General features: G+C 40.8%; 3 protein-coding genes across 16 annotated transcripts in view; 2 read left to right on the forward strand and 1 right to left on the reverse strand.

Moving 5' to 3' along the window:
- Nucleotides 1–19392, forward strand: part of BBOF1 (basal body orientation factor 1) — a 54427-nt gene extending 35035 nt beyond the window's left edge. Inside the window, exons 12-13 of one of the 8 annotated variants that reach the window (XM_042943753.1) lie at nucleotides 18721–18769; nucleotides 18864–18971. In XM_042943753.1, coding sequence (XP_042799687.1) covers nucleotides 18721–18768 — 48 coding nt within the window. In that variant the 3' untranslated portion in view covers nucleotide 18769; nucleotides 18864–18971. Of the gene's footprint in view, nucleotides 1–4380; nucleotides 4540–5223; nucleotides 5271–5294; nucleotides 5325–8766; nucleotides 8786–13474; nucleotides 13514–17196; nucleotides 17236–18720; nucleotides 18770–18863; nucleotides 18972–19359 lie in introns of those variants that run through there. The other 7 variants (XM_042943757.1, XM_042943754.1, XM_042943755.1 and 4 more) reach the window with 7 other exon arrangements.
- ALDH6A1 (aldehyde dehydrogenase 6 family member A1) lies at nucleotides 959–23349 on the reverse strand. 2 transcript variants are annotated; one of them, XR_006203950.1, is made up of 13 exons: nucleotides 22908–23349; nucleotides 14528–14584; nucleotides 12846–12920; nucleotides 12514–12675; nucleotides 12230–12308; nucleotides 11510–11812; nucleotides 10405–10526; nucleotides 7984–8173; nucleotides 7607–7788; nucleotides 5726–5905; nucleotides 5360–5458; nucleotides 2897–2981; nucleotides 2408–2490 (listed from the first exon to the last, which is right to left on the reverse strand). XR_006203950.1 is itself a non-coding variant. In XM_042943762.1 (12 exons), exons 1-12 carry the CDS (start codon nucleotides 22956–22958, stop codon nucleotides 2386–2388), a joined length of 1605 nt encoding a protein of 534 aa, XP_042799696.1. In that variant the 5' UTR covers nucleotides 22959–23349; the 3' UTR covers nucleotides 959–2385. The 2 variants fall into 2 exon arrangements, 1 of the variants encoding a protein (XP_042799696.1); XM_042943762.1 differs by lacking the exon at nucleotides 2897–2981 and having other exon boundaries at nucleotides 959–2490.
- Nucleotides 23350–23476: 127 nt separating this feature from the next.
- The window catches only part of LIN52 (lin-52 DREAM MuvB core complex component), a 109147-nt gene continuing 106005 nt past the window's right edge, over nucleotides 23477–26618 (forward strand). For 2 of the 6 annotated variants that reach the window (XR_006203951.1, XR_006203952.1), the window contains exon 1: nucleotides 23477–23571. Coding sequence is in view for 4 of the 6 variants with exons in the window: in XM_042943775.1 (XP_042799709.1) it covers nucleotides 23541–23571 (31 nt within the window). In the remaining 2 variants the exon portion in view is untranslated. The remainder of the gene's footprint in view (nucleotides 23572–26618) is intronic. The other 4 variants (XM_042943775.1, XM_042943774.1, XM_042943776.1 and 1 more) reach the window with 3 other exon arrangements.

Raw genomic sequence — 26618 nt, forward strand, 5'->3', positions numbered from 1 at the left:
GTTATACTTAATGCAAATGCACATTTGTGCCTCTTTTAGTAAATGTGAAAAAACCTATACATTGTCTTGTGAAGTATAAAGGCTAGCCAAAATATGTACTATCTTTTATGTAATAATAAACATAATGACCATATTATGTAATAATAAACATAATGGCTTTGAACAGAATTGGGAAGTCTGAATCCCTATAAGCTAGGGACAAAGGAATTATGTAGGAAGGCATTATTAAAAACAAAAAGCCAGGGGTACCTGGGTGGCCCAGTTGGTTAAACGTCCAACTCTTGATTTCGGTTCAGGTCACGATCTCACAGTTCATGAGTCCACATCTGGCTCTGTGCTGGCAGCGCGGAGCCTGCTTGGGTTTCTGTGTCTCCCTCTGTCTGCTCCTCCCCACTTGCACTCTCTCTCAAAAATATAACATTTAAAAACAAAACAAAAAAGCCAGGTTTTCTTTTTAAGAGCTTTTTATTTGTAATTTGTTATTCATAATCAATTAGTACAACACAGGATCTGAGAAATTTCAAATGAGGCCACACTAAATTTTTAAGATGCTATTAGCATGAATATAACTGCATATTTTTTTCCATATAAGAAACAAGAAACTCTTTTGAGTAGCAAGTAGCTAGACAAATGAGTTGATTCCAATTAGAGCAACACAATTCTGATGAGTCAGTATTTTTACAAAAGTGATTTCCCTTAAATATAAGGAAAACATAGGAATCTCTGGGATTATATTTAATTCCAGTTGGAATTTAGACAATATGAGCTTTCATTCAACCCAGCCTATTGTTGTTGGATTGGATTAAGTACCACTATTAGTTGCCAGCTGTGATAAGTAGAAAGAAAATAAAGGGCATTCTATTATCAAATTATAAATTTTTATTGCCTCACATTTAGGAAGGCAAATCCAAAAAAAAAGAAACAAAAACAAAAAAACCCCAAAAAACCAATAAACCCATTAGGGTCATAAATGTATTTTATTAAGGTTCCAGTCACCTTAAGCGATTGAAGACTCTGACACTCTATCCAGCAGTGGTAGTATTAAAATCCACAGAGTGCACAAATGTTTTCAAAGTTTTCATATTCTTAGTTCACTGAATCACTGCCATGGAGCAGATTAGCATTATCCAAGTGACTCATGAGGGAGCAGAAAAAATAAATGACCTATATCATCTGCCTGAGGACCAAAGACTATTCTATCAGAGCCAGCAGCCGTCTCCTAGTTCACTGGGTAAAAACTATATCCGAAAAGACTTGATTCGGTTGGGAATCTGTTTTTTTAGCTCATCAGTTTCTGTTCTGACATAAAGTTTAGCTATATCAAAAGAAAAGGCATAAAGACACTTGAATATAATGGTTGCAGAAGAATCTGTCAAAGCATTTCTTTTTTACTATTTCATGTCATGAAGAGCCTTGAAATTTCTTAGGCACCAATGAATTACTCTACATTAAGAGTTCTTTCGTTAAAAATTATCACTAACGAGAAATGCAAGCAAGAAGAAAGAACAATATAAAAAATTCAACAAGTAATACCTGGTTACACTTACTTAAGGCAAGAGTCTTGCACACTTTCATGGCTGGAATACCCCTTGATTTCTGGCCCTAAAAACCTTTTGAAATAGTTCTCTTAAAAAACTCCATTTGCATCTGAATTAATGACTGAAGCATTAATGATTGTTGAAGCCAAATGTGAAATTTAACACTTGGCACACACAACAAAAAGTTGATTTATCCAGTACATACTGAGGTATCCTTGAGAAGTGATTTTAAGAAGTAGGAACAGTGACAATGATAGAATTAGTAATTAGTGGTCATGAATCACTAGGACAAAGTGGCATTTAGCAGAAAAGAAAGCAGTTGTCACAACCACAGGATAAGTAGAAATGTATTATGTCCTTCATAGTGTGGGATAAATGACAGGCTCAGGAAAGCTTGGCAGAGGGGTCTCCCCCACTACCATTTATGTAGGGCTGTGTTTGAGGATCAACCAAAGGGTGAATTAATTTCTGTCCTGTTTCCCCATCCAAGGAGTCCTCTTCCAGTTATTGGAAGATCTTCTTTACATACACTATCTTCCCTTCCGCAAGTCATCAGAAAAGGGGAGAACTTTTAGAAAATAACCTAAGATCTCATTCCATATAAGTGTTTCAGAGTTAACAACAGTTACCTCAAAAACCAAAGTAAGGAGCAAGTGAAAATCTGTTTTCAGAGTCAGACTAGGAATCTCCTCAGAACAACTTTGCAGGGGCCAATGGTCTTGAGAAAGGTCTTAATTACCAGGTATTCCAATCCTAGAGATCTGATCTGAGCAAAGTTGGCAAATGAAGTTGGTCAAGAACAAAGGGAGATTACTCAGGGTGGACTGAATCTGGAACAAACTTGTTTCTAACGGCCCATGGTAGGCATGACTACGGCAGGTGAGGAAAGAGTAGCATCTTCTTCTTTCCACTGAGAAGTGATGGTCTTTAGCTGAGTGTAGAATTGGATGCCCTAAAGAGAATAAAGGAAAAAAAAAGAGCATATATTCCTGGGGGTTTCATGATTTCTCTTTCAATCAGCTTTTGAAGGAGGTGCTGTAAAGCGTTACTAATGTTGCCACTTGAGGAGCTGGTGCAACCAAAATCCAACATATTGTTCATGAGATAATCTATTTAACACATTTAGCACAATGCCTGGCATAGTAAATAAATAGTCAAACCTTACCGATCATTATGCTGAAACCAGTCAAGAGGATCTAAATGGAAAAATTGAACAGTGTAATCTGTTAAACTTGCAGTTCATTCTATTCCTAGAGCTGAATGTGTGCTCTGAGATATTAGGACCTGGCTCAAATCCTGCCTCTCCTCCTTGTTGACTGCCATGTAACATTGGGCCTTATCTGTGACCTGTGGCTCACCTCGCTGTGAGGGGAAAATGAGATGACCTTCAAACGTCCTAGTAAAGTAACTGCTGTTCAATAACTGTTAGTTTTTCTCTCTTTTCTGTGAAGAAGAAAAAGGCATGAAGGGATAGAATACATATTAGGCCATTTCTGACAACTGTCAGTGATGCTAAAGTAGTAAAATCTACAATATCTTACAAATCTAAAGTAAACTGTCTGATACTACACACATTCACTTCTAAAGCACCTGTAATGTGAACCAAAAAAATTCATATGTAAGGCTTCATATACAGTTTATTTTGTAAGAATAGGCTTGAGCAAAGGAGAACAGACTGTGCAGATCTAACACAAAAAAAACTAGCAAGCTAGAAAGATAATGTTAGAAAAAACCACAACAGCTTCTTTAAAATACTTTTCTAGAATTATTTGACAAAATCTGGGCCATGTTAATATATATATTAAGGGTTTTAGAGTTATTATATACTTTCAATATAACTGAAGTTGTCATTTTATTATGAGAATGATTCTTTCTTGTCTATTTTCCCAAAGAATACAAAGTAGAAATTTTTTGAGAGAAGGAGAATATGAAGGGGGGAGGGGCAGAGGAAGAGGGAGAGGATCTTTTTTTTAAATTAAGCTTTTCGTTTTTTTAAACTTTATTTATTTATTTTGAGGGGGAGGGGCAAAGCAAGGGAGAGAAATTTTTTTAAATTTTTTTAAATGTTTATTTATTTTTGAGAGAGAGAGAGAAAGAACATGAGCAGGAGAGGGGCAGAGAGAGAGGGAGACACAGAATCTGAAGCAACCAAGACAGGGAGAAAAAAAGCAATAGTTTTACTCTGCTTCCCTCAAAAGAAATTTTTGTTAATAGAATCAAAGTAATCGATTATGCAAAAGCTGTGACTAATGTGCAAACTGAATAATCTGCCTCCAAATAACCAAAATGTTTTCCTTTTTTTTTTTTTTTTTAAATGTTTATTTTTTGAGAGATAGAGAGCGAGCAGGGGAGGGGCAGAGAGAGGGAGACAGGATCAGAAGTGGGCTCTGTGCTGACACCAGTGAGCCTGATGCGGGGCTCGAACTCATGAACCTCGTGATCATGACCTGAGCCAAAGTTGGCCGTTCAACTGACTGAGCCACCAGGTGTCCCCCAATATGTTTTCTTAACCAGCTGGTCACACTGTTACATTCTGCTATGCAATGCTACTGTTAATTTTTTTTTTTAATTAAAGTATAAAAGAGAGTCCTGTATAGAAAACATGTAGTTTATTACTGAAGGTTCCAAAATGGCTGTATCTCTGTGGGGTTACAAAGAACTTTCACTAGCCCATTTGTTAAACACATGTTTGGGCACCAGCTCCGTGCAAGGTACTGCAGTTAAGTAAATAATTACAATGTGATGTGTTCTTATCTTGGCTTACACAGCCCTACAGGATTCCCCCTGCCTCTCTAACCTCATCTCTTACCACTCTCCTTCTCATTCACTCTCTGTGCCCCAGCTCATTTCTGCTATTTGAACCTGCCATGCCTCGTCTTAGGAAATATGCATCTGCTGAAGGATGTGGTAACAATGGTGATTTGATCTTCATAAACTTATGAAATATAAGTACTATTGTTATTCTCATTTTATAGATAAGAAACTTGAGACACAGGATATTCCTCAAAGTCATGCAATTAATAACAGGCCAAGCTGGAATTTGACCCCAGCCCATTCTGTACCAAATCTGCTTTATTTTTTTTGTTGTTCATAATGTATCCATAATGCTTAGAATAGTTTTGGTACAAAGAAGGTATTCAGTAAAATTTTTGTAAATGAAGGGGTGCCTGGGTGGCTCAGTCAGTTAAGCACTCAACTTTGGCTAAGGTCATGAGCTTGCATTTCGTGACTTCAAGCCCTGTGTCTGGCTGTGCTGACAGCTCAGAGTCTGGAGCCTGCCTCGGATCCTAGGTCTCCTTCTCTCTCTCTCCCCCTCCCCCACTCACACTCTTTCTCTCTCTCAAGAATAAATGAACATTAAAAATCTGTTTTGTAAGTGAATAACTTACAGGAGAAAAATGTGCAGTGGGAGGACATGGGGGCATTCCCAACCCAGCACTGAGGAAGGGGGTGGTGATAGTCAGAGGTGATTTTCTGGAGGAGTCAGTCCATGATTCAAACTTAGACAAGACAGATGATTAAGACTTAGATGAAAGAGGAGAGGCAGGAGGAAAGGCTCTCAGAGGAAATGACATACATAAAGGCTTGGACTTCCTCATGCTCTTTCCCCAAAACTTTGCTGCCTTGAGTTAGTCAGGGAGCAGCAGCTTTGACGAAATTTTGTTGTATTTTAAATCTTCTCTAGGGAACATCCTGATAAGCATGGCTGAACAACTTATGACCCAACAGAAGCTAATGTCAGGGCCTTCCTTTCAGAATCCTTGTTCCTGAGTATATTCAAGAAGGTTTCTTAGAGGAAAACAATATTTTCTTAAAGTTACCTGTTTGCCATAGAAATTGGTGTCTCCTCTGAAGGAAGATCGAGAACCGGTGAATGAGAACATTGGCAAAGGCACTGGAATAGGGACATTTACCCCCACCTAAAGCAGAACAAATCCACATAAATAAAAGGACTCAAACAAAGGAACTTTCCATTTAGAAGCACAAATGCTTGGCATCAGACAAACCGATTTTAAATACCCCAACTTCTATCCCATTCCTTCCTGTATCCCATGAACTGTGATTCCTGAGGAAGAAATGGGGCACTGTAGGAAATCAGAGGCGCAGCAACCGATCACTTTGCTGTTTCCCTTAGATAGTAAACAGTATATGAGTACAAGAATCTCCTAAGAACTCTGTTCACAAACCTGTCCAACATCCACCAGGTGGGAATATTTCCGAGCAGTGGCTCCATTGGTGGTGAAGATGGCGGTTCCATTTCCATATGGATTATCATTTACAATCTTGATGGCTTCATCCAAAGTGTCTGTCTCCAGAACCACAAGAACTGGACCAAAAATCTCCTCTTTGTAACAGGTCATAGTTGGCTTCCAGGAGTGATGCATCCAGAAAAGAAGTCAGTATTTTAGGCTTATCTGGTACTTTATTACCCACTGTTTACATGGACAGTTTTCATGTTAGTAACCTCTCTTCATTTTAAACCACCTTTTAAAAAAAAGTCCTTTCTTGCTGTGTTCCATCTTTGAAGCTACCAATCATATAAACAGCTTGAAATTCCTATTAACTACAATTACCCTCCTGCCCTTTGAGCACTGTATTTTTAGGTCCCATGACCCATCACTAGCTTCCTCTTTTATACCTGTATAACTTGTTTATACAATTGTTATGTTATGAAAAGTTACATGAAAATTCATTTTTTATAAATCAAATATATATATATATAAATTTTACAATTTATATATATATAAATATATACAAATATATATATATATATAAATTTTGTTTAATGTTTATTTCTGAGAGAGAGAGAGACAGAGCACGAGCAGGGGAGGGGCAGAGACAGAGGGAGACACAGAATCCAAAGCAGGCTCCAGGCTCCGAGCTGTCAGCACAGAACCCGAAGCGGGGCTCGAACCCACAAACTGTGAGATTGTGATCTGAGCCTAAGTCAGACACTTAACCGACTGAGCCACCCAGGTGCCCCTAAATCAGATAGATATTGAAAATAACACAGGAGAGTGTTTCTGTTTAAAGAAACCCTGTACTAAGTTTTCTGTAACATAAACAATTCATTCTCATTCATTCCCTTGCCTCCCCAAATGAGTCTGTACATTTATATTTTGATATCAGGTCACATTAAACATTCAAAACATCCTTCACCACTGTAGCTGCTCAGCTATGTTTGTTGCTATTAAGTGGATTTTTCCTCAATGGTTCTGTGGCAAGAGATTTCATAATTTCTACTACACTTACATTCAATTCTTAATTATTCAGGATTATAGTAGGTATAGTGGGGACATAAGAACTTCAAAAAAAAAGCTTCCTCACCTCAATTTAGTCATTAATTTTAGCTCAGAGATTTGTGGAGTTTTAATAAATAAAAATTGAGAGATCAATTATTTTTCTTTCGTCACTTTCTGGAGAAGAGACAGCTAAATTTGGGGCACAGAGTAGGTACTCAGTAAATATTGCGTGGTCAATATGTTGATGGAGACACTGTAATAGCTATAAACTAGACAGCAAGGAGCAGAACGAAAAATTAATATTAAACAGATAAGTAACAAATACAAGATAGGGTTGGCAAAATATAGCCAGTGGGCAGAATGTGGCTTGCTGCTTATTTTTGTACAGCTCACAAGCTAAGAATGGTTTCTATGTCTTTTCAATGGCTGAAAAAGAAATCAATCATGACATATAAAATTACTTAAAATTAAAATTCCATTGTCCAATAAAAGCTATGGAACACAACCACATAGTGTTAATGTGCTTTCTCACTAAAATGTCAAGAGTGGGTAGTTGTGACACAGACTGTATATCCTTGCAAAGCCAAAAATGTTTACTATCTAGCCCTTAATGGAAAATCTGCCAACCACTGGTATAGTGGAAGGAGGCTGGGTGTCAGGATAAGAGGATCATTCAGACTCTAAATAAAATAACTGACTAATCCTGGCAAGAGATGAGGTCTCAGTCATTAAATGTCTTCATTTGGAGGGATGAGATTCCATCCATAGCCTTCAAGGTACCTTTAGTGCTTGTATGTGTGAAATAAATGAGCCAGAGTTATTCACCTTGACATTTGAGATGATGGTTGGTCCAACAAAGTTGCCATTTTCATAGCCTTTCACTTTAATTTTTCGACCATCAAGGAGGATAGAAGCTCCCTCCTTTGTTCCACTATCAATCAGATTACAGACTCGCTCTTTGGCCTGGGGGGTGATCAGAGGGCCAAGATCAGCTCCAGGCTGGTCTCCTGTAAAACAACACAAAAGTATTTAATGTTTTCACTAACATATATTATGACTGCTAACTATGACAAGTACACTATAAAGAGAGGAATGGTTAAAGAGTAGACATGATTACTCCCATTGGCCAAAGCCAACACTAAAACCAAGAGCTTAGTGCCACAGATACAAAGTCTAAAGGAGCTGGGCAGATAACTGATTACCTGCATTGACTCTCAGGTTTTTGGCACGCTCCACCAGCTCTGGCAGCCACTTCTTAGCTTCTCCTACAAGGATTGCTGTGGAAAGAGCCATGCAGCGCTGACCAGCAGCTCCAAAGGCTGCCCCAACCAGCTGGTTCAGGGTATTTTCCTTATTGGCATCTGGCATGACTACTCCATGGTTCTTGGCTCCCTAAAGGAAATATAAAAAGTACATGGATCTTCCTTGGGAAAATACAACGAGGCTAAGAAACTAAGCAAAATCTGAGATTTCAAATAATTTAAGGAAAGAGAGAATTTACCCTTTGTTGTTCTGAGGCTAGATTTATTATCATTTTGATACTGCGAAATCTTGATAGCATAGAGTAAGTCTCCAGGTTACTTTTTTTCTACTTTCTTAGCTGATAAGCTGTTATATGTTTATTTAGATCAAAATCATTACCAAAAAAACAAAACAAAACCTCCAGTCACATAATCACATTCAGTCAAACTGACAGACTAAATACTGCACCCAGGAACCAAGAAGAACTCCCTTCTCTTTCCTAAGTTAGACAGGAAACAGTCTATTGTCTGCTGGGATTTCCAGCTATAAGAAGAGCAATGTGAACAAAGAGCTGCCAGTATAATACCAGTGGTCAGCTGAATGGCGAAATAGGTGGACCTCTTGATACACCATTTCTGGAAAGAGGTTCCCCAAATTGGCTTGCTTCTAGATACATAGCCTCATAAATTTCTTTACTAGGTAGGATAACATGGTCATTTCTAAACATATGTTTCCAAATACAGTAATCTCCTCTTATCTGGGGTTTCACTTGCCACGGTTTTAGTCACCCAAGGTCAACTGAAGTCTGGAAACTATGCCTCCTAACACTTTGCCACAATGCCCACGTCATTCATCTCACTTCATCTCATAAGGTAGGCGTTTTATCATCTCACATCATCATCATAAGAAGGGTGAGTAAAGTATAATATGGTAGCTCAAGAGACCATATTATTAAAAACATTTTTTTTAACGTTTATTTATTATTGAGAGACAGAGTGACACAGAGTGTGAGTAGGGGAGGGGTAGAGAGAGGGGGGGACACAGAATCTGAAGTAGACTCCAGGCTCTGAGCTATCAGCACAGAGCCCGACACGGGGCTCGAACTCACGAACTGTGAGATCATGACCGTGCCGAAGTCAGTCGCCTAACCAACTGAGCCACCCAGGTGCCCCATCAAGAGACCATATTATAATAGTGTATTGTTAAAATTCTATTTTATTATTAGTTATTGTTAATCTTTGTGCCTAATTTATAAATTAAAATTTATCATTGACATGTATTTATAGGAAAAATATAGTATATATGGAGGTCAGTACTATCCACAGTTTCAGGGATCCACTGGGGGTCTTAGAAGGCATCCCCCACAGATTAGGGGTGACTACTGTACAACTATAGTTGAGTGCATGGATAGATACCATGTTTGCTATTTAATTTTATCCCATTACACATAATATACTGTTAGACACAGAATAAACTCAATAAATATGTAATGAGATGGGAGTGGCTTAAGTCAAATTGGCCAAAACACATTCACCAGGAAAAGAAATAAGTGAGCATATCGGGAACTGTTTCTAGGCCTGTGCATAGGTGGCTGTCCTTTCTGCAACATTAACCAAAGGGTGAGAAAGAGGCAACTGGATTTACAGTTAGTATCAAAGAATTACTATGTACTTGGCAAGGAGCTGGTAAGAGAATAGTAAAACTACGCAAACAAGTAAACCATACTCACATACAGGGTATTTGGCTCCTTCTAGTACCTTAGATAGCATGGACTCTTAGGAAGAGCATATCTGACATTATAGTAGTTGGGATATGTGTTGAACGGAAGGAAGGAGAAAGGGCTAGAAAGGTATGAAGGAAGAAACAAGGCCAGAACTAGAATTCAGCTGCTACTGCTAAAGCCAAAGAATTTGAATAACATTCTTAATGAGAAAGGTGCTCTTTGTCACCAAGATAAAGTGTCTAAGATAAAAAGTAATTAAAGTGGCTTAGGATAAAAATCATTACCAGGTTCATGGTTAAAAGGAAGACATTCAGGATGAAATGGGAATAAAGACACATTGGCATGACAGTGGGATAGTAATGCCTCGGCTGAAGGGCTGTTTGTAGGTAATTTTATTATTATTTCTTAAAGTTTATTTATTTTGAGAAAGAGAGAGACAATGAGCAGGGGAGGGGCAGAGAGAGAGAGAGAGAGAGAATCCCAAGCAGGCTCCATGCTAGCACTGTAGAGCCTGACACAGGGCTCAATCCCACGACCGTGAGATCATGACCTGAGCAGAAATCAAGAGTCGGACGCTCAACTGACTGAGCCACCCGGGGAACCCCTGTAATTTTAATACATATAACAGATTTGGGGGGAAAAACGAATAAGAAGTCACCATATTGGCTTGAACTCTCTTGCCATGTCTTGACCCTCTCTCGAAGATGTACTCTCCTGCCTGGTTGGATCCCACAAAGCTGATTGCTTTGATATCCGGATGATCACAAATAAAGTTTACAGCTTTAAGAAGAAAAGAAATGATTACCACAAAGGAGCAAATGGCCGTGGGCTTCTCAACATGGCAAATTTGCCTTTTTCCATTGCTATGAATGAGAAGTTTCTATACTTCTATTTTTCTAGTTTTGATTCCCATTTTGAAGTTCTTTCCTTTCTCTTAAATTCTTTAAACTACTATTTCTATTTAGCCTCTTCCCTTTCATTATTTTTCTCATTTGTTATACCTACTTCCAACTCCAAAGGCTACAACTCCTGTTTTCCTCCAAAATAGCAGCCTTTTAATACTCAACTCTTCCTTTTATCCTTTAAGAATGTGATAGTTCTTTAACTGTTACTATATACTGGGACTCTCAGATACTACTGTGCTGTCATGTGAGCAGCAATATAGCATAATTTAAAAGTAAAAACCAGAGTTTTCCTGGGTACTGACAGTCTGGCTTTGATTGTTTCTAGCAAATGACTTCATTTCATTAAGCCTCAGTTTCCTTACCTGTAAAATGGAAAAACAATAGTATCTACTGTTTATAGGTTTCATAAACCTAAGGATTGTTTATAACACTCCTTAAAGGATTGTTATAAAGATTAAATGAGATAATATATGAAAAGCACTAGAAACTGCCTGAAACACAGTAGTGCTTTTTAAGTGTTAGCTATTACTATGTGAATTAGAAGGCCTTCAGTCTCTCTGAGGGCTATACATTTTTCAGTATCGAACTGAAAACATTCTCTTTTATCTCTTTTGTCTTGACCTAATCCGTATTTCTTTGTCCCAATGTATTCTGTAGGGCCAGAAGCACTGCTACTCCCCAGTCAGTTTCCTTAGCATACAGGGATGGCAGTCAACAAACATTACCTTCAAACATGGAGGTTACTATCAGTAAATCCCTTCCTCCCTAGGTTCCTCATCCTAAAATATTCCTTCACCACTCAACACCTTGATTTTTTTTGGTAGCCAGATTAAGTGCCATGTACAGAAGGGCAGTTACCTTCATGTTGTCCATGGATGATATTTAGTGTTCCATCTGGGGCACCAGAGTCCTGGAACAACTTAGCAAGAAGCATGCTTGCTCCAGGAACTCGCTCTGATGGTTTCAGTAGGAAGGTATTTCCACACACTATGGCCATTGGAAACATCCACAGGGGGATCATGGCAGGAAAATTGAATGGAGCAATGCCCGCGCACACCCCCAGAGGCAGACGGTAGGAATAAAGGTCCATGTCTTTGGTGATGGATGGCATAGTCTCTCCCAGCAGGAGGGATGTTACACTGCAGGCATGCTCAACCACCTCTGCAACAGAGAAGCAGTCAGACCACCAGCTCTCCACCGGGCACTACTTAGCTTTGTCCTGCTCTAGTCATCCCTGAGACAGAGAATGGCTCATGCCAATGACACACGGCAGAAAGATCGACTTGCCCGTCCATGTGAAGGGGCTGAGCAAAATGAGATTCTCCAAATAGGAAAAAAAAAAAAAAAAAGACAGTGAAATGCATATACCTACTGAACGATCAAGTAAAATAAATGAAATAAATTGATCCCATAGGTACCTAAGAAGTATTGCCATTTTCCACAAGTATTAAAAAAGATCACGGGATAGGAAAATCTACATGGAAGAAGCAACCTCCCGTTCTGAGATCTTTGCCTCCCATCTTCCTTTGCTCCTTCCCAAAGGGTTCCTGAACTCCCCAAGAGGGACTCCCAGCTTACGAAGGCCTCGGAATACATCTCCTTCCGCATCAGCGAGGGTCTTCCCTTGTTCCAACGTGATTAACTTGGCGATTTCTTTCTAGAGAAAACACACACAGAAACCAAGGCAAAGATGTGCCTCCTTTTAGTTCTTAGGTAGCCAAGGAAGAACAAAACTGGGGGAGAAGTAGTATAAGGGAGAGAGCCATGATCTATGTCTCTGCATTGTAGAGTTACAAGGGCAGCTAAAAGGCCTCTGCATCCTAGGCAACAGCTTGGAAAATAATACCATTCTGATTTCTTACCAAGTTTTCTTTAATGAGTTGTTGATAGCGGAGCAGGATCTGCTGGCGGCTTAATACTGAAGTGTCCGCCCATGCGGGAAAAGCACGTTTGCAGGAAGCAACAGCCGTGTCCATTTCGGCCTTGGTGGCCAGAGGAACGTGACCAATGACCTCATTGGTGGCCTGATGGGAAGAGCAGCACATCATATTTTGCCCCTTGCCTGCCTTGTCCATTTTTCACCTAATAGAGGCAGCACTATGTACTTCACGACAAACACCCAAGTCCCTAATTTCCCACCACGTTCCCAGAATTCTAGGCTAGTCAGTTTAAATCCCAAAGTAGCTTTGCTTACTGGGTTGTGGATGTCAATCCATTTGTCACTTTTGGATTCAACAAATTTCCCATCAATGAAGAGCTTTACAGTTGGCTGGAAAATAAAAACCCCACAAAACTTGTATTAGTGAATTGTTCCTCTCCCTTTCACAAAGAGGAAGGAATTCAGGGTTGATAGTGAATCTTCTGTTCTCTAGAAATGCTAACACTAAGAAAGAGATACACAATGTACTTGTCTATAGTGTTCATTAAGATGTGGCCGAGCCTCTCAATACTGTGATTTCTCTGAGGAAAAGTCCCTGCTAATCACACAGTGGAACTTTATGTTGCTGTGAAGCATCGACTGAAAAAGCAGCAGATTCTGTATTAACAAAGATTAGCTAGTTGACTTGTTCACCCAGCTTACTTTTTGTCATGTCACCATGAGCATGAATTACATTTACGATTAAAAGACTAGAGCTGAAGTCAGACACTTAACCGACTGAGCTACCCAGGCACCCCTCTGTGTGTGGTTTTTCTGAGAAGTAGCTTCCTTACATTAAATTTTCAAAGGAGGCTGTGGACCAAAAAAGGCGAAGGACTACTGTGTTATAGTGTGTGCATGCTTTTAAATAGAAAGGATTTCGAGCACCTGTCCTTATGTGTTAGATTTTAGGTACTGCAAATGGCTGACAATTCTATGAAAACAACTTTAAAGATTGTGAAGAAGAGGACAACTATCTGGCAGGATCAATAAAACCTCTAGAAGCCATGAAAATGTTTGCATTTTTTGACATAGTAATCCTACCTCAGAAGGACAGTAATCTAAAAGAAGGAAAAAACTATATAAATAAATGTTTGTTTTATAATATTGAAAAAGTCAATCAGTTTAGGTGTTATATGGGAAAATTTTTAGTTAATTCAGGCTACATATACTTGATGGAATATTATGCAGCTATTAAAAATCATAACTGTAGGGGCGCCTGAGTGGCTCAGTTGGTTGGGCATCTGACTTCAGCTCGGGTCATGATCTTGCAGTTTGTGGGTTCGTCGGTTTGAGCCCCGCATTGGGCTCTGTGCTGACAACACAGGGCCGGCTTTGGATCCTCTGTCTCCCTCTCTCTCTGCCCCTCCCCTGCTCACATGATCCCTCTCTCTCTATCTCTCTCAAAAATAACAAAAAAAAAAAAAAAAAAAAAAAAAAAAAAAATCATAGCTATATGGGACCTGTGTGGCCCAGTCAGTTGAGCATTTGACTTTGGCTCAGGTCACGATCTTGTGGTTTGTGAGTTCAAGCCCTGTGATATGGGGCCTGTGTGGCCCAGTCAGTTAAGCATTCGACTTTGGCTCAGGTCACAATCTTGTGATTTGCGAGTTCAAGCCCCGTGTTGGGCTCTGTGCTGACAGCTCAGAGCCTGGAACCTGTTTCGGATTCTGTGTCTCTGTATCTCTGCCCCTCCCCTGCTCATGCTCTATCTCTCTCTCACTCAAAAATAAAAATAAAACATTTTGAAAATTAAAAAAAAATCACAGCTATAAAGAGCATCTTGCAATACTGAAAATGCTTACAACATATAATTAACAGAATTCAGATAAGAAAACCAAGATAGAAGGTTTCACATATACTCTGATCACAATAATAGAAAGAAGATAAATGGGAATACCCCCAAATTATACTGTATTCCTTCTCAGAAGTAAAACTTTAGTACCCAATAAACTTACCACTGAAGAAGAAAAGGAGGATGCTGGATACCAAGTGGAATTCACCTTGGAAGAGACCTGTGAGGTAAAAGAATGATTATTTTGATAAATGAGAGCAGAAAATTATTAAAACTTGGAATGGCTACCATATGCTTAACATTACACTAGTTACTATGGGCATACGAAAAATGATTTGGTGTTTGCTCCCAAGGGTCATATAGTCCTTAAGGAGAAAAGATAACAGACGATGACGTACGGCAAACTATAAGAAAATAATAAACCATAATGATCATGTCCTCAGTGTCCAGGGAAGTCCTGATTTAAAAAGTTTTGGTGGCTCAGTCAGTGAAATGTCCAACTCTTGACTTTAGCTCAGGTCATGATGTCACGGTTCATGGGTTCGAGCCCCACATTGGGCTCTATGCTGACAGTGCGGGGCCTGCTTGGGATTCTCTCTCCCTGTCTCTCTGCCCCTCCCCTGCTTGCTCTCTCTCTCCCTCTCAAAATAAAGAAACTTAAAAAAAGTTTTTTTTTATTGGACCATATTTTCCTAATTTTTGGCCTGGAAAATGTAGTGACCACAAATCTTAACAATATGAAAACTCTTAAATGGTATCCAACACAATCGGTGTCGAATATAAGATAGCATATAACCAAGTGTCAAATGTAAGTATTTACATGCCCATATAAATACTTGAACATAAATGTTTATAGCAGCTTTGTGAAAGCCCCAAACTTAGCAATAACCAAAATGTCCACCATTGGATGGGTGAATAGGGAAACTAATGTGGTATATCCATACATTGGAATAGTACTCAGCAATGAAAAGAACTATTACACATGCAGCAACTATAGCAATTATAACTGGGTAAACTGGATAACTATAGCAATTATACTGGGTAAAAAAAGTCAAACATGCAAACAGTATACACTTTATGATCTCATTTATATAAAACTAGAAAATGCAAACTAATCTATAGTGTTAGAAAGCAGATCAGTGGTTGCCTGGGGATGATGGAGGAAGTGGAGAAGATGGGATAGGAAGGTAACTTTTTGGGGTGAGAGATATGCCCATTATCTTGAATGTGATGATATTTCCACAGGTGTATATAAACATAAAACTTGGGGTGCCTGGGTGGCTCAGTCAGTTAAGCATCTGGCTCTTGGTTTTGGCTCAGGTCATGATCTCTTGGTTTGTGAGTTTGAGCCCCACATCAGGCTCCATGCTGATGGTGCAGAGCCTGCTTGGGATTCTCTCTCCTTCTCTCTCTCTGTCCCTCCCCTACTCCTGTGCTTTCTCTCTCTCAAAATAAATAAACTTTAAAAAAAAACCACGAATATAAAACTTATCAAATGGTATACTTTAAATATGTAGAGTTTATGTCAATTTTATTGCAATAAACTTGTTTAAAAAATGCCACATGTACCTTATAGGAAAAGAATGTGTTGTATAGATAACATTTGATAGGGTATAATCAGCAAACTGGGGAGAGGGGCCAGTTACAATAAAATAACTTCATTTGTATATATACTATAGAAGTTGATTTAAGAAATATTCAAATCAATTAGGAATGGGAAGTAGAGGAAAACTGTATTATAAAAATCTTTTATCTTGTCTGAAGACAGACATGTTTTTACTTTTTATTTTTAACATTTGAGAGACAGAGTGTGAGCAGGGGTGGAGCACAGAGAGGGAGACACAGAATCCAAAGCAGGTTTCAGGCTCCAAGCTGTCAGCACAGAGCCCCACACGGGGCTCGAACTCGTGAACCATGAGATCATGATGTGAGCCAAAGTCGGCACTCAACTGACTGAGCCACCCAGGCGCCCCAGAAGACAGACATGTTACTCAAAGGGTTTGGGGCTGCATGAAATACAAGAATTTGTTTGTGTTCCTGCAGTACTATCTAGGGGAAAGGGTGCCAGTCCTTTGGGCCAGCAGAAGATTCTTCCAAATGCCTCATCTACTTCCTCTCCCATTCCCCACAAAAATTATTTCAAACCATCCACACTCTTCTAGAGCCCACCATGTTTTATTTATAGGCATGTTCCCAACATCAACATGGTACCTCGTACATAGGAGGTGTTTAATAAGTATCTATGGAACAAATGAAAGGTCTACTGGGTGGCTGACTGCCCCCAACCAAGACTTGGTTAGGTGTCCCTTTTTGGACTCCCAGAGCAGCCAGTACTTCCCCTATCAGGTTTATCTGTCTGTGCTGTAGTTGCCTGGCTACTTGTCTGTTGCCCAAAAGACTTGAGTTCCATGAAGGTAGGCACTGCATCTGTCTTGTTCACCTACTTTACAGTTATTGTGATCAAGATTGTCCAGATACGGAAAATAGCAAGTTGTTGGTGCTCATTCAACGTTACTATTATATTATTATAAATACTTTTTGCTGTGACTCCTTGCTATTTGAAAACTTCTCTTATCTCCTCACTATTATATCTTTTCTCCTTGCCACAACTCTGTCTTCTCACTACTTAGTTGTTCTTACTCCTTGCTATTTCAAAACTTATTCTCTTAAAACTTCCAACCTTGCTGCTTCCTCTCTCATTCTCAAAAGCTGACCTTTGTTTTTCCTACTTCAGAGGGAACAGAAACCATCAGATGAGAACTTCAACTTCCTACTAGCAACCCTACAAAACTGACCTATACCCATCCTTTTTCCCTCCTTTTCTCTTATAAGGAAGAAGATAGCTCCCTTATATAAGGGAGAAGATAGTCAATCACAATCACAAGCTCTGTGGGGACAAAGTGACTGGGAGACTGAAGCGTACAACAAGTATCTATGGACTGACCAATGAGGCACCTGTCCTCCAACTGAAGGCTAATCTCTGCGCCTGTGCTCTAAAGCCAACTTTTCCCACTACCCCAGACACCTCTATCAATGATCCTTTCTTTCCTGAAACTTAAACCTCTGTCCATCCAATAGCAAGGATTCTCTATACTAATTACCTTTATTTCCTCATTTCCCGCTAACCCTTCAATCTACTCCAACCTTCATGACTAAACACCAGTGACTTCCTACATCCCATGGGCTCTTCCCAGTTCTTCTGTACTTAACCTTTTCCCGCCCTTTTCACCAGTCTTCAGTATGTCCTGATATCATCCTCTGCTCCCTGGCCACTAACAATTCCATTTCCTCAAGACTTGGTCCTAGGCCTTCTCTTCTCATTCTGCACATTCTCCTCAGGTGATTTCATCAACTCCTGTAGCTTGATTATCTAGATTCTGATGATGCCCAAATCTAGTTCTTAGCCAGCTTCCTCTTCAGATAATAGCTACCTAATTGTCTTCACCACACCTCTTTGTGGATATTGTTTAGGTACATATTGAGAAAGCTGAACTCCTCATCTTCCTCTCACCAAGCTGCTCTGCTTTCTATATCCCGCTTTTCAGTGAAGGGGACCACTATTCACCTTGTTGCCCAAGAAAAAACCAGAATGTCACCCTAACTCCTCCCTCTCTCTCCACAGTGAATCAAATCCTGGCAATCGGTCCTCCTAGAAATCTCTGGAACACAGCCTTTTTTTCTCTATGCTGCCTGCCATCACTACAGTCTATACCATCACTGTCTCTTACCTGGACTTCAGTAACTGTTTCCTCACAGGTCTCCCAGACTCCAGTTTTAAGCTTTCTGAATCTAGCTTCCTCTCCCATGCCAGAGGGGCTTTCTAAAACACAAATCTGGGCAGATCACTCCCTTGTTTAAAAAGCTCCAATGGCTTTCCACTGTTCTTAAAGGCTAATCTTGATGTTGCTTAGAAGACTTCCCGTGGCATCTTTACTTTTCATAGCTTGCCACTTTCCTCCTTGCTGTCTATGTTCTAGGCATTTGGAACATGTTTTGTGCTCTTTTTGCCTGTATACATGCTGCTCCTTCTTGCATGGAATTCTGTTTGCTTGACTCACTCCTATTTCTTATCTCCCTACTTAGCCATCACTTTGGGTATCAGTGAAGATCAGTTTTATGTTTGCCAGTAGGAAGTTGAGGAAGTTCTCAACTGACGGTTTCTGTTGCCTTTGAAGTAGGAAAAAAAAAGGTTAACTTCTGAGAGTGAGAGGGGAAATAGAGTCAGAAGCTTTTAAAGTCACAATCTCAAGTTTAGCTCAAGCACCTGATTATACAGCTCTTACAACACCTAACTTCCTCCATTTCTTATGTTATGGAATAACAGATTGTTTAATTATTAAGTCTCTTTCCCCTTAGGTCACTAGATGGCTGTGTCCTCAGCTCCTGGCATTGTTCCTGGAATAGAGTAAGCATTCATTAATACATTTGCAGAATGAAAATTGAGTACTGGCCAAGCAATCATTTGGTATTCATCATGTTTCATGTTTACTCTCTTACAGGGCAGAAAATGCACAGATCAGTCAACTTGAGGATGCTAGGCCACTTAGTTTTATTTTTTTACTTGCACACAGCCTCCTTGCTGTCAAGAGGGCATAAAAGGCACTGCATCTGGCATAATAAAACATTAGCACATAATTTTTGATGGGTTGGATCTCCTATCTTTTCTTCATTTCCTAAAAAAACATTCATTACTATTGTTGTTAAACTATCCTGCTTCCAGTCACACCAAAATTCTTCCTCTCTAGATGTCTACTTCATACTTGTTTCCTTTATCAGTCACTCCCTTTCCCCTTGGCTGAAGGCCTGCTAGTCTTGCAAAACTCAAGCTGGAGCCAACTCCTTTTGGATTTTTTTCCTGAATTGTACAGATTGAGTATGAGATCGTTTCCCTACACCCCTGCAGTACTCTGTGCACTCCTACTGTTAGTGCTTACTATTGCATTACAATAGGGGAGCCTACAGTGTGTGTCTTACTTAATCTCTCCTTTCCCAAAGCCTGGGGACAGTACCTGACATAGAAAGAGATACCAAGACTTACGTCCTGAATTCTCAGCCCCATCAGTCACTAGTTGGGAGATACTGGATCGGCTTAAGTGTCAGGTATTTATTTCATTATATTCATGAACTCCAATCTTCACAAATATTCTTGAAACTAAAAAGTGGTGTTGCTAGGATAGAATGCAAGCATGACTGTGAAGTCTGTACTCTTTAAACCACATCACCGAGGCAAGCCACTGAGTGTCTTTAAGACTGGTTTTCTTGGGGGGTTTGGGGGGTCTGGATGGCTCAGTCAATTTAGTGCCTGACTGCTGATTTTGGCTCAGGTCATGACCTCACAGATCATGAGTTTGAGTCCCACATTGGGCTTTGCACTAGCAGTGTGGAGGCTGCTTGAGATTCTCTCTCTCCCTATCTTTCTGCCCCTCCCCTGCTCGTGCTGTCTCTGTCTCTCTCAAAATAAATAAATAAACTTCAAAACAAAAAAGACTGGTTTTCTTTACCTCTGAATATGCTAAACCCATCATAAGTTGAAAATACATTTAATGTATCTAACCCACCAAAAGAACATCATAGCTTAGCCTAGCCTACATTAAATGTGCTCGGAACACTTACATTAGCCTACAGTTCTACAAAATCATCTAACACAAAGACTATTTCATAAAAAAGTGTTGAATATCTCATGTAATTTACTGAATGCTGTTCTGAAAGTGAAAACCAGAATGACTGTATGGGTACAGAATGCTTATAAGTGTATCAGTTGTTTAACCTCGTGATCATGTGGCTGATAGAGAGCTGTGACTTCCTGCTGCTGCCCAGCATTCCTCAAAAGTCTCATACTGCATTTTGCTGGGGGTAGGGACGATAAAAATTCAAAACTTGGAAGTACGGTTTCTACTGAATGCATATTGCTTTCACACCATTGTACAGTCAAAAAGTCTTAAGCTGGGGTGCCTGGTGGCTTAGTTGGTAAAGCATCTGACTCTTGATTTTGGCTCAGGTCATGATCTCACAGTTTTGTGGGTTCGAACCCCAAGGACAGCTCTGTGCTGACCCTGCAGAGCCTGCTTCGAATTCCCTCCCTCTCTCTCTCTCTCTCTCTCTCTCTGCCCCTCCTCTACTCACACACTCTCTGTCTCAAAATAAATTAAAAAAAAAAAATAGTCGGGGTGCCTGGGTGGCTCAGTTGGTTAAGTGTAGGACTTCGGCTCAGGTCATGATCTCATGGTTTGTAGGTTTGAGCCCCACGCCGCGCTCTGTGCTGACAGCTCAGAGCCTGAAACCTGCTTTGGATTCGGTGTCTCCCTCTCTCTCTTCCCCTCCCTCACTCACACTCTGTCTCTCTTTCTGTCTCTCAAAAATAAATGTTAAAAATTTTTTTGTGATTAAAAAATTTTTTTAAGTCTTAAGTTGAACCATTGAACATCAAGGACTATCTATACTTAAAATTACTAAAAACAAGGGCACCTGGGTGGCTCAGTCAGTTAAGCATCCAACTTTGGCTTAGGTCACAGTCTCATGGTTCATGAGTTCGAGCCCCACATTGGGCTTTGTGCTGAAAGCAGGGAGCCTGCTTGGGATTCATTCTCTCTCTCTCTCTCTCTCTCTCTCCTCCTCCTCTTTCTCTGACCCTCCCACACATACTCTCTCTCAAAATAAACTTTAAAAAAATTACTGAAAACACCTACTCTTCCCTTTACAGACCCTTTTGATGATCCTCTGAAATTCATGACCCCCAGAATCTAGACTACCTTTTTTTTTTTTTCAGTTTGAGAGAGTTAGAGAGAGAGGAGCACAAGCAGGGGAGAGGGGTCAAGGGAGAGAAAAACAGAATCTTAAGCAGGTTCCACAGTCAGCATGGAGCCCAATGCAGGGCTTAATCCCACGACCCTGGGATCATGACCTGAGCTGAAATCAAGAGTTGGATGTTCAACCAACTGAGACATCCAGAAGCTCCTAGACTACTCTTTATCAAAGTTTCACGTTATAGTAACTCTTCTTTGGCTAAGAATTACTATTTATGTTCTTTTCCAGGTCAACTCGGAAGTTTCTTCAAATGAATCAGAAAATAGTGTCTGTTTCCAAAATAAAGTGCATAGAAAGGGAGATTCCTCTCCTTGATTCAAAGCACAAAATACCTTCTTAAGGCCATCAATGACTCACTGTGATGGTGGGGAAGCAAAGGAAAAAAACCAATTTTAGTAAAAGATTTCAAGGATAAATTGGTAATGGGAATTATAGGGTAGAAACTTTGTACCCCTACTATAAAAAAAAGTCCTAGAAAAACAACTAGGATCACAGCAAGAAATAGATGAGTGAAGCCAGACTATCTGAAAAACTTTTCCGGCCCATTCTCCTCACTGTCCCGTTAAAAAGCATTTAAACATGAACCTTTACTGACTTTGCTAAGAATTTAAAAAATGCATTAAGTTTCTGCAGTAGAACTCAATGCAATCTGGTAAGTGCTAATATTATCTAAAAGCCCAGCAATATAGAGGAAGAAGTTCCCAGGCTGGATGTAACAAGTAAGAAGGGCAAAGCTGTTTCTTGTAGGTTGGAGAAACTTTGCCTGCAGTAAACCTTGCCTAAGTACTTGCTGGGTTGTGAAAACTGGGGAAAGGCTATGAACAGAGTTAGAAACCACCCTCAGGCATGCAGAACGGACCCAATCCCCACCATGGACAAGTGTGAGGTTGTGTTAGCACACTCAAAGCTGACTTTGGGTTAGGACCTTGGAATTAACACTTCTTGTTTATTTTCTACCACCCATTTTAGAGTTGTTTATCACCTCATTTTCTATCACTTTTTTTTAGATGTTTAGTCCCTTGCATATGCTTGGAACATCTGGTAGTATAACTACAGTTACTACACATAACTATGTGTCCTTATTTACCACCAACAAGAATACTGTAACTTTGCTAAAAGTTTAAATGAAACTCTTGGCAAGAAAAGGGACAGCCTACAGCCTGTGGAAAAAACAAAGAGCCACAGCTAGGTTAAACAGCTCAGCAAATAACTGCTTTGGGGAAAACCTAGTGTACATCTTCTAGAAGGATATTCAAAGTTCATTCACGGACCCTCCCCCTCGTGTGCTTCCTTTACCACGGATTACAGACAGTGAAGCAGGGTGGGGGGAAGGGAACAATCTGGTCGCTCTGGGCAGGAGAAAGAGCTCTAAGAAAGGTGACCAGAAAAGGGAGTTTCTGGAAAATAAGGTGAGAGAGGTGACTGGCACAGAGGTGAAAAGGAAACACGGCGAGTGGACCAAAGTAAGTGAGGGCAAGTGAGCGACTGCAGGGACGGACAGGGCTGGGGGGGAGGAGAGTGCGCCAGAGACAGAAAGGGAGAGCCTCCAGAGTAAAAGGGCAGAGAGCCAGGGGTGACAGTCCAGGATCCAACGAGGGCGGATGAGAAGTGAAGACTGGGACAAGGCCTCACGCGCCGGGTGGGAACTGGAAGGTCGGCTAAGAAGGGGTTGGCTCAGAGAGTGGACGGAAAGGACCCAATTCCTAGCTTCGCCGTCCCTCGGTAGCACCCTCACTCGCCTGCAGGATCCGGGTCCGCACTGCTGCCGCCGCCGCCACCGCCGCCGCCATGGTCCTCAGCTGCCTGCAGTCGGCCTCCACGAGCCCCTACTGCGGGTGACTCCCTAGAAGCGCCACGGCTGCCAGGCCCAGCCCTCCCAGCCTGCCACACTTCCTCATTGGTGGAGAAGACTATTTCCTCTAGCCAATCACGCACCCTAACACCTTACTGCACTCCTCTCAGTCCCGGTCTTGGGGATACGCGATTGGTCCGAAGTGGAAGAGCCCTAGCCCCCTCCCAGCTCAGAAAATTCCGTTGGCCGAGGTAGGAAAGTCGCCACTGACTTGAGTACTCTGTATTGAGCACACGGAGAAGACGCCCCCTAAACGGGAACCCCGATTGGCCACAGGTACGACGGCGGTCCCACCCCCTCACCGAAGAAAGTAAATAAGACCCTTCAAGAACTTTGCAGTCGCCGCACCTCATCCACTGTGCGAGGGGGTGTGGCCAGCACTGGAGGCGGGGCTAGGCAAAGCTTGCCCTATGGGGCGGGGAAATGAGACGGGGCTGCAAGTTGGGGATAGGGGTTTCTCTCTGGGGGCGTGGCTTATGGATCCTAGCTTTCCCGCCGACGGTTGGCCACGTCACGTGACATGGGTTGGAAGATGGCGTCTCCCACAGACGGTAAGAGCCGGCATAGAGACCTTTCGGCTGCAACCTCCTTCTTTGCTCTGCTGGTGACTTCCATTCTCTGCCTGCCCCTCGAACTTACACTTTTGTTCTTGAGCTCCAATCCTTTCCTTTAGGCTTCTTTTTCTTAGGATGCGGGTGCGTCTTCAAGCTCGCCTGTTCTTCACAGTAGCTCCGGAGGTGCTCCGTTTCCCCTCTGCGTACCAAGCGGGTGGAGGAGGGCACCCTCGTGGGGCCCATTCCAGGCGGAAGGTCGGGGTCGCTCTAGCCCTCCCTTAGCCCCATTTGGGTGAGGCAGGGCCGAGGAGGATATACTGCTGGAGGGAAATGTGATGCTTTAGTGTAGTTTTCTTCTCAGGGCACCCCATGGAAGGGTCGATTCTCTTCTTTTTGAGCATCTGGGAAGATTCGTTCAAACCCTAGCTGGGGTTGGTGGCTGACCTCATTCCCGGAATTAAGCCACAAGCAAAACCTGATATTCTCCTGTCTCGGTAGATTGGGACCGTTGCCCTGTTTTGGTCCCTTCCCAGAGAAAGATGAGAATTGAGCTTTTCGTAGTCATGCACTTATCTCATACTCTCTTGCTTCTTCTGTATGTATTTCCTCAGGCCCAGTGAGTGAACGATTTCCGTCTATATGTTGTCTAAGATACAAGTCACTTCAGATAGCAATTAAGTGGTTTTGGTATATCCGCATTCTTCTGCACTCCATTCTGCCTTATTTATGATTTTGCAGTCATTTCTGAACTCACTTAATTTTTGCTTCTACCGCCCCCATCCTCACGTCCATTTCATTGATATGTAGTTTTCTCTTCTCAAACACATTTTGTGTTTGGAAGAAATCTTGAGAGTTTATTTCAGGAATGAGGAAATTGAGGCCAGGAGAGCTATTACTGAGTTTCCACTGTATGAAAGGCAAAATGTTAGGTGCTTTGGGGAAGGAAGAGATTAATCAATCATGTAAATGCTTTTGTACTTTAAGGTCTCATTTTAGATTACTTCCCAGAGAAGGTTTCCCAGAACACAGTATCTGAAGTTGCCTCTCTTCACTGTTAGTCACTATCTCACTACCTTCACTGTCAGCATAATTAGTCTGTTAATTTTGCCCCTTTCATGCTAGATTATAAATTCCAAGTCTGTCTTGTTCATGGTTGGATCCCAGAGTTTAGCACAGTGTCTGGCAAGCAGTAGACCTTCAATTAACATTTTATTTTTAATCAATAATTTACTAGTCTTGGGTTTCAAGTTTAACTTAGTCTTAAGTTTTTTGAGCACAGGTGCATACCGTATAAGAAATTATGGGTCCGGGGCCAAAAATATTCCTGCCTGGATGCTCTCTTAAAATGTCTTTCTTGCCAGAAAAACAAAAAAGGACATTTATAAAGTCAACTATGGGAATGGGTAGTTATTGTTTAATAGGGTACAGTTTCAGTTTAGAATGGTGAGAATATTCTGGAGATGGATGGTAATGATGGTTACACAACAGTGTGAATGTTTTTAATGCCACTGAACTGTACCCTTAAAAATAGTTAAAGTGGTACATTTTGTTATGTGTATCTTACCAGAATTTTAAAAAAATCAGCCAAGTGATAGAAGTAGAAGTAATTGCTATTAAAATTTTTAGTTTATGGGGCGACTGGGTGGCTCAGTAGGTTAAGTGTCCGACTTTGCCTCAGGTCATGATCTCGTGGTTCACGAGTTTGAGCCCCGCATCAGGCTCTTAACTGACAGCTCAGCACCTGGAACCTGCCTCAAATTCTGTGTCTCCCTCTTTCTCTGCCTCTCTCCCACTCATACTCTGTCTCTCCCCCGCTCATGCTCTGTCTCTCTCAAAAATAAATAAAAATCATTAAAAAAAATTTTTTTTTAGTTTATTACTAAGTTGTTTTTATATTTATCAATTTGGAGATTTTAGAATTGTGTTGCTTGTATTTTGTTTTTTTCTTGTGTTCTCTATTTTTTTTTTTTTCCTTTTTTTGGCTAGGAAGAATATTGGAAACATTGTTTTCCCTTGATCTTCTAGCCATCTCCATAGTCACTCTATTTGCACACTTGATTTTTCAGTTTTCATGCTTATCTTTTACAGAATTGCATTCTTCACCTAATCTTTTCCTTTTAATCTGACAAAATCAAGTTGAGCACTTTGAACTTAAATACAGCTTCTAAATAAGTATCTCATCCTAAAATATTCCACTGCCTAGCTTTCTCACTATTTTAAAAGTTTATTTTGAGAGAGAGAGTGCATGTGTGAGAGAGTGGGGGAGGGGCAGAGAGGTTGAGAGAGAATCCCAAGCAGGCTCCACTCTGTCAGTGCAGAGCCCAATGTGGGGCTCGAACTCATAAACTGAGAACTCATGACCTGTGCCAGAGTTGGATGTTTAACCGACTGAGCCACCCAGGTGCCCCTAGCTTGTATCTTTAGTGTTTTACCTGTCTCTTTCTATAAGATTTAATTCAAATCTAGGTCATTTACTCATTTGTCTTTTTAATGTTAAATTGGCTTAGCACTTCTTTAAAAAGGAGAACATTGGAATTAATGAATGAGAGTAGCACTCACAGCAAATTCTGAGTTATGCCCCAGACCGTGGGATCATAAGACCACCCTTGTTTGTTACTGGATCCTATTCTTAGTAAGTTCACTTTTGTTGTGATTGAGCTTCCCATCAGTAACATTCCTTGGGAATTTGAAAATTGGCATTTTGTGTGTTACACACAGCTTTTCTTTGTTACCATTTTTGGATGCTTAGTTAAGACAATTTATTAGGGTTGAGTTCTTTACCAATTAGAATGCTGCTGGAAATTCCCGTAGAATATTGGTGGGGGGGGGGGGGTCCAGTTTAGAGAAGAGCACATGTTTGTTGTTGTTTTTTTAATTAGGCTTCATGCCCAGCATCCAGCCCAATACAGGTCTTGAACTCACGACTCTGAGATCAAGACCTGAGCTGAGGGGCGTCTGGGTGGTTCAGTTGGTTAAGCGTCCAACTTCGGCTCAGGTCACGATCTCGTGGTCTGTGAGTTCGAGCCCCGCATCGGGCTCTGTGC

Source organism: Panthera leo, chromosome B3 (assembly GCF_018350215.1).
Source record: "Panthera leo isolate Ple1 chromosome B3, P.leo_Ple1_pat1.1, whole genome shotgun sequence".
NCBI lineage: Eukaryota > Metazoa > Chordata > Mammalia > Carnivora > Felidae > Panthera > Panthera leo.

What these genes read in the sequence shown, in the direction of transcription:
- ALDH6A1 (XM_042943762.1), bottom strand. Translation starts at nt 22,958, where the DNA reads ATGGCGGCGGCGGTGGCGGCGGCGGCAGCAGTGCGGACCCGGATCCTG. An exon ending in TGCGGACCCGGATCCTGCAG is followed by an intron (nt 14,585 to 22,907) that starts GCGAGTGAGGGT and finishes TTTACCTCACAG; the next exon opens with GTCTCTTCCAAGGTGAATTC. An exon ending in CCTCCTTTTCTTCTTCAGTG is followed by an intron (nt 12,921 to 14,527) that starts GTAAGTTTATTG and finishes TTTATTTTCCAG; the next exon opens with CCAACTGTAAAGCTCTTCAT.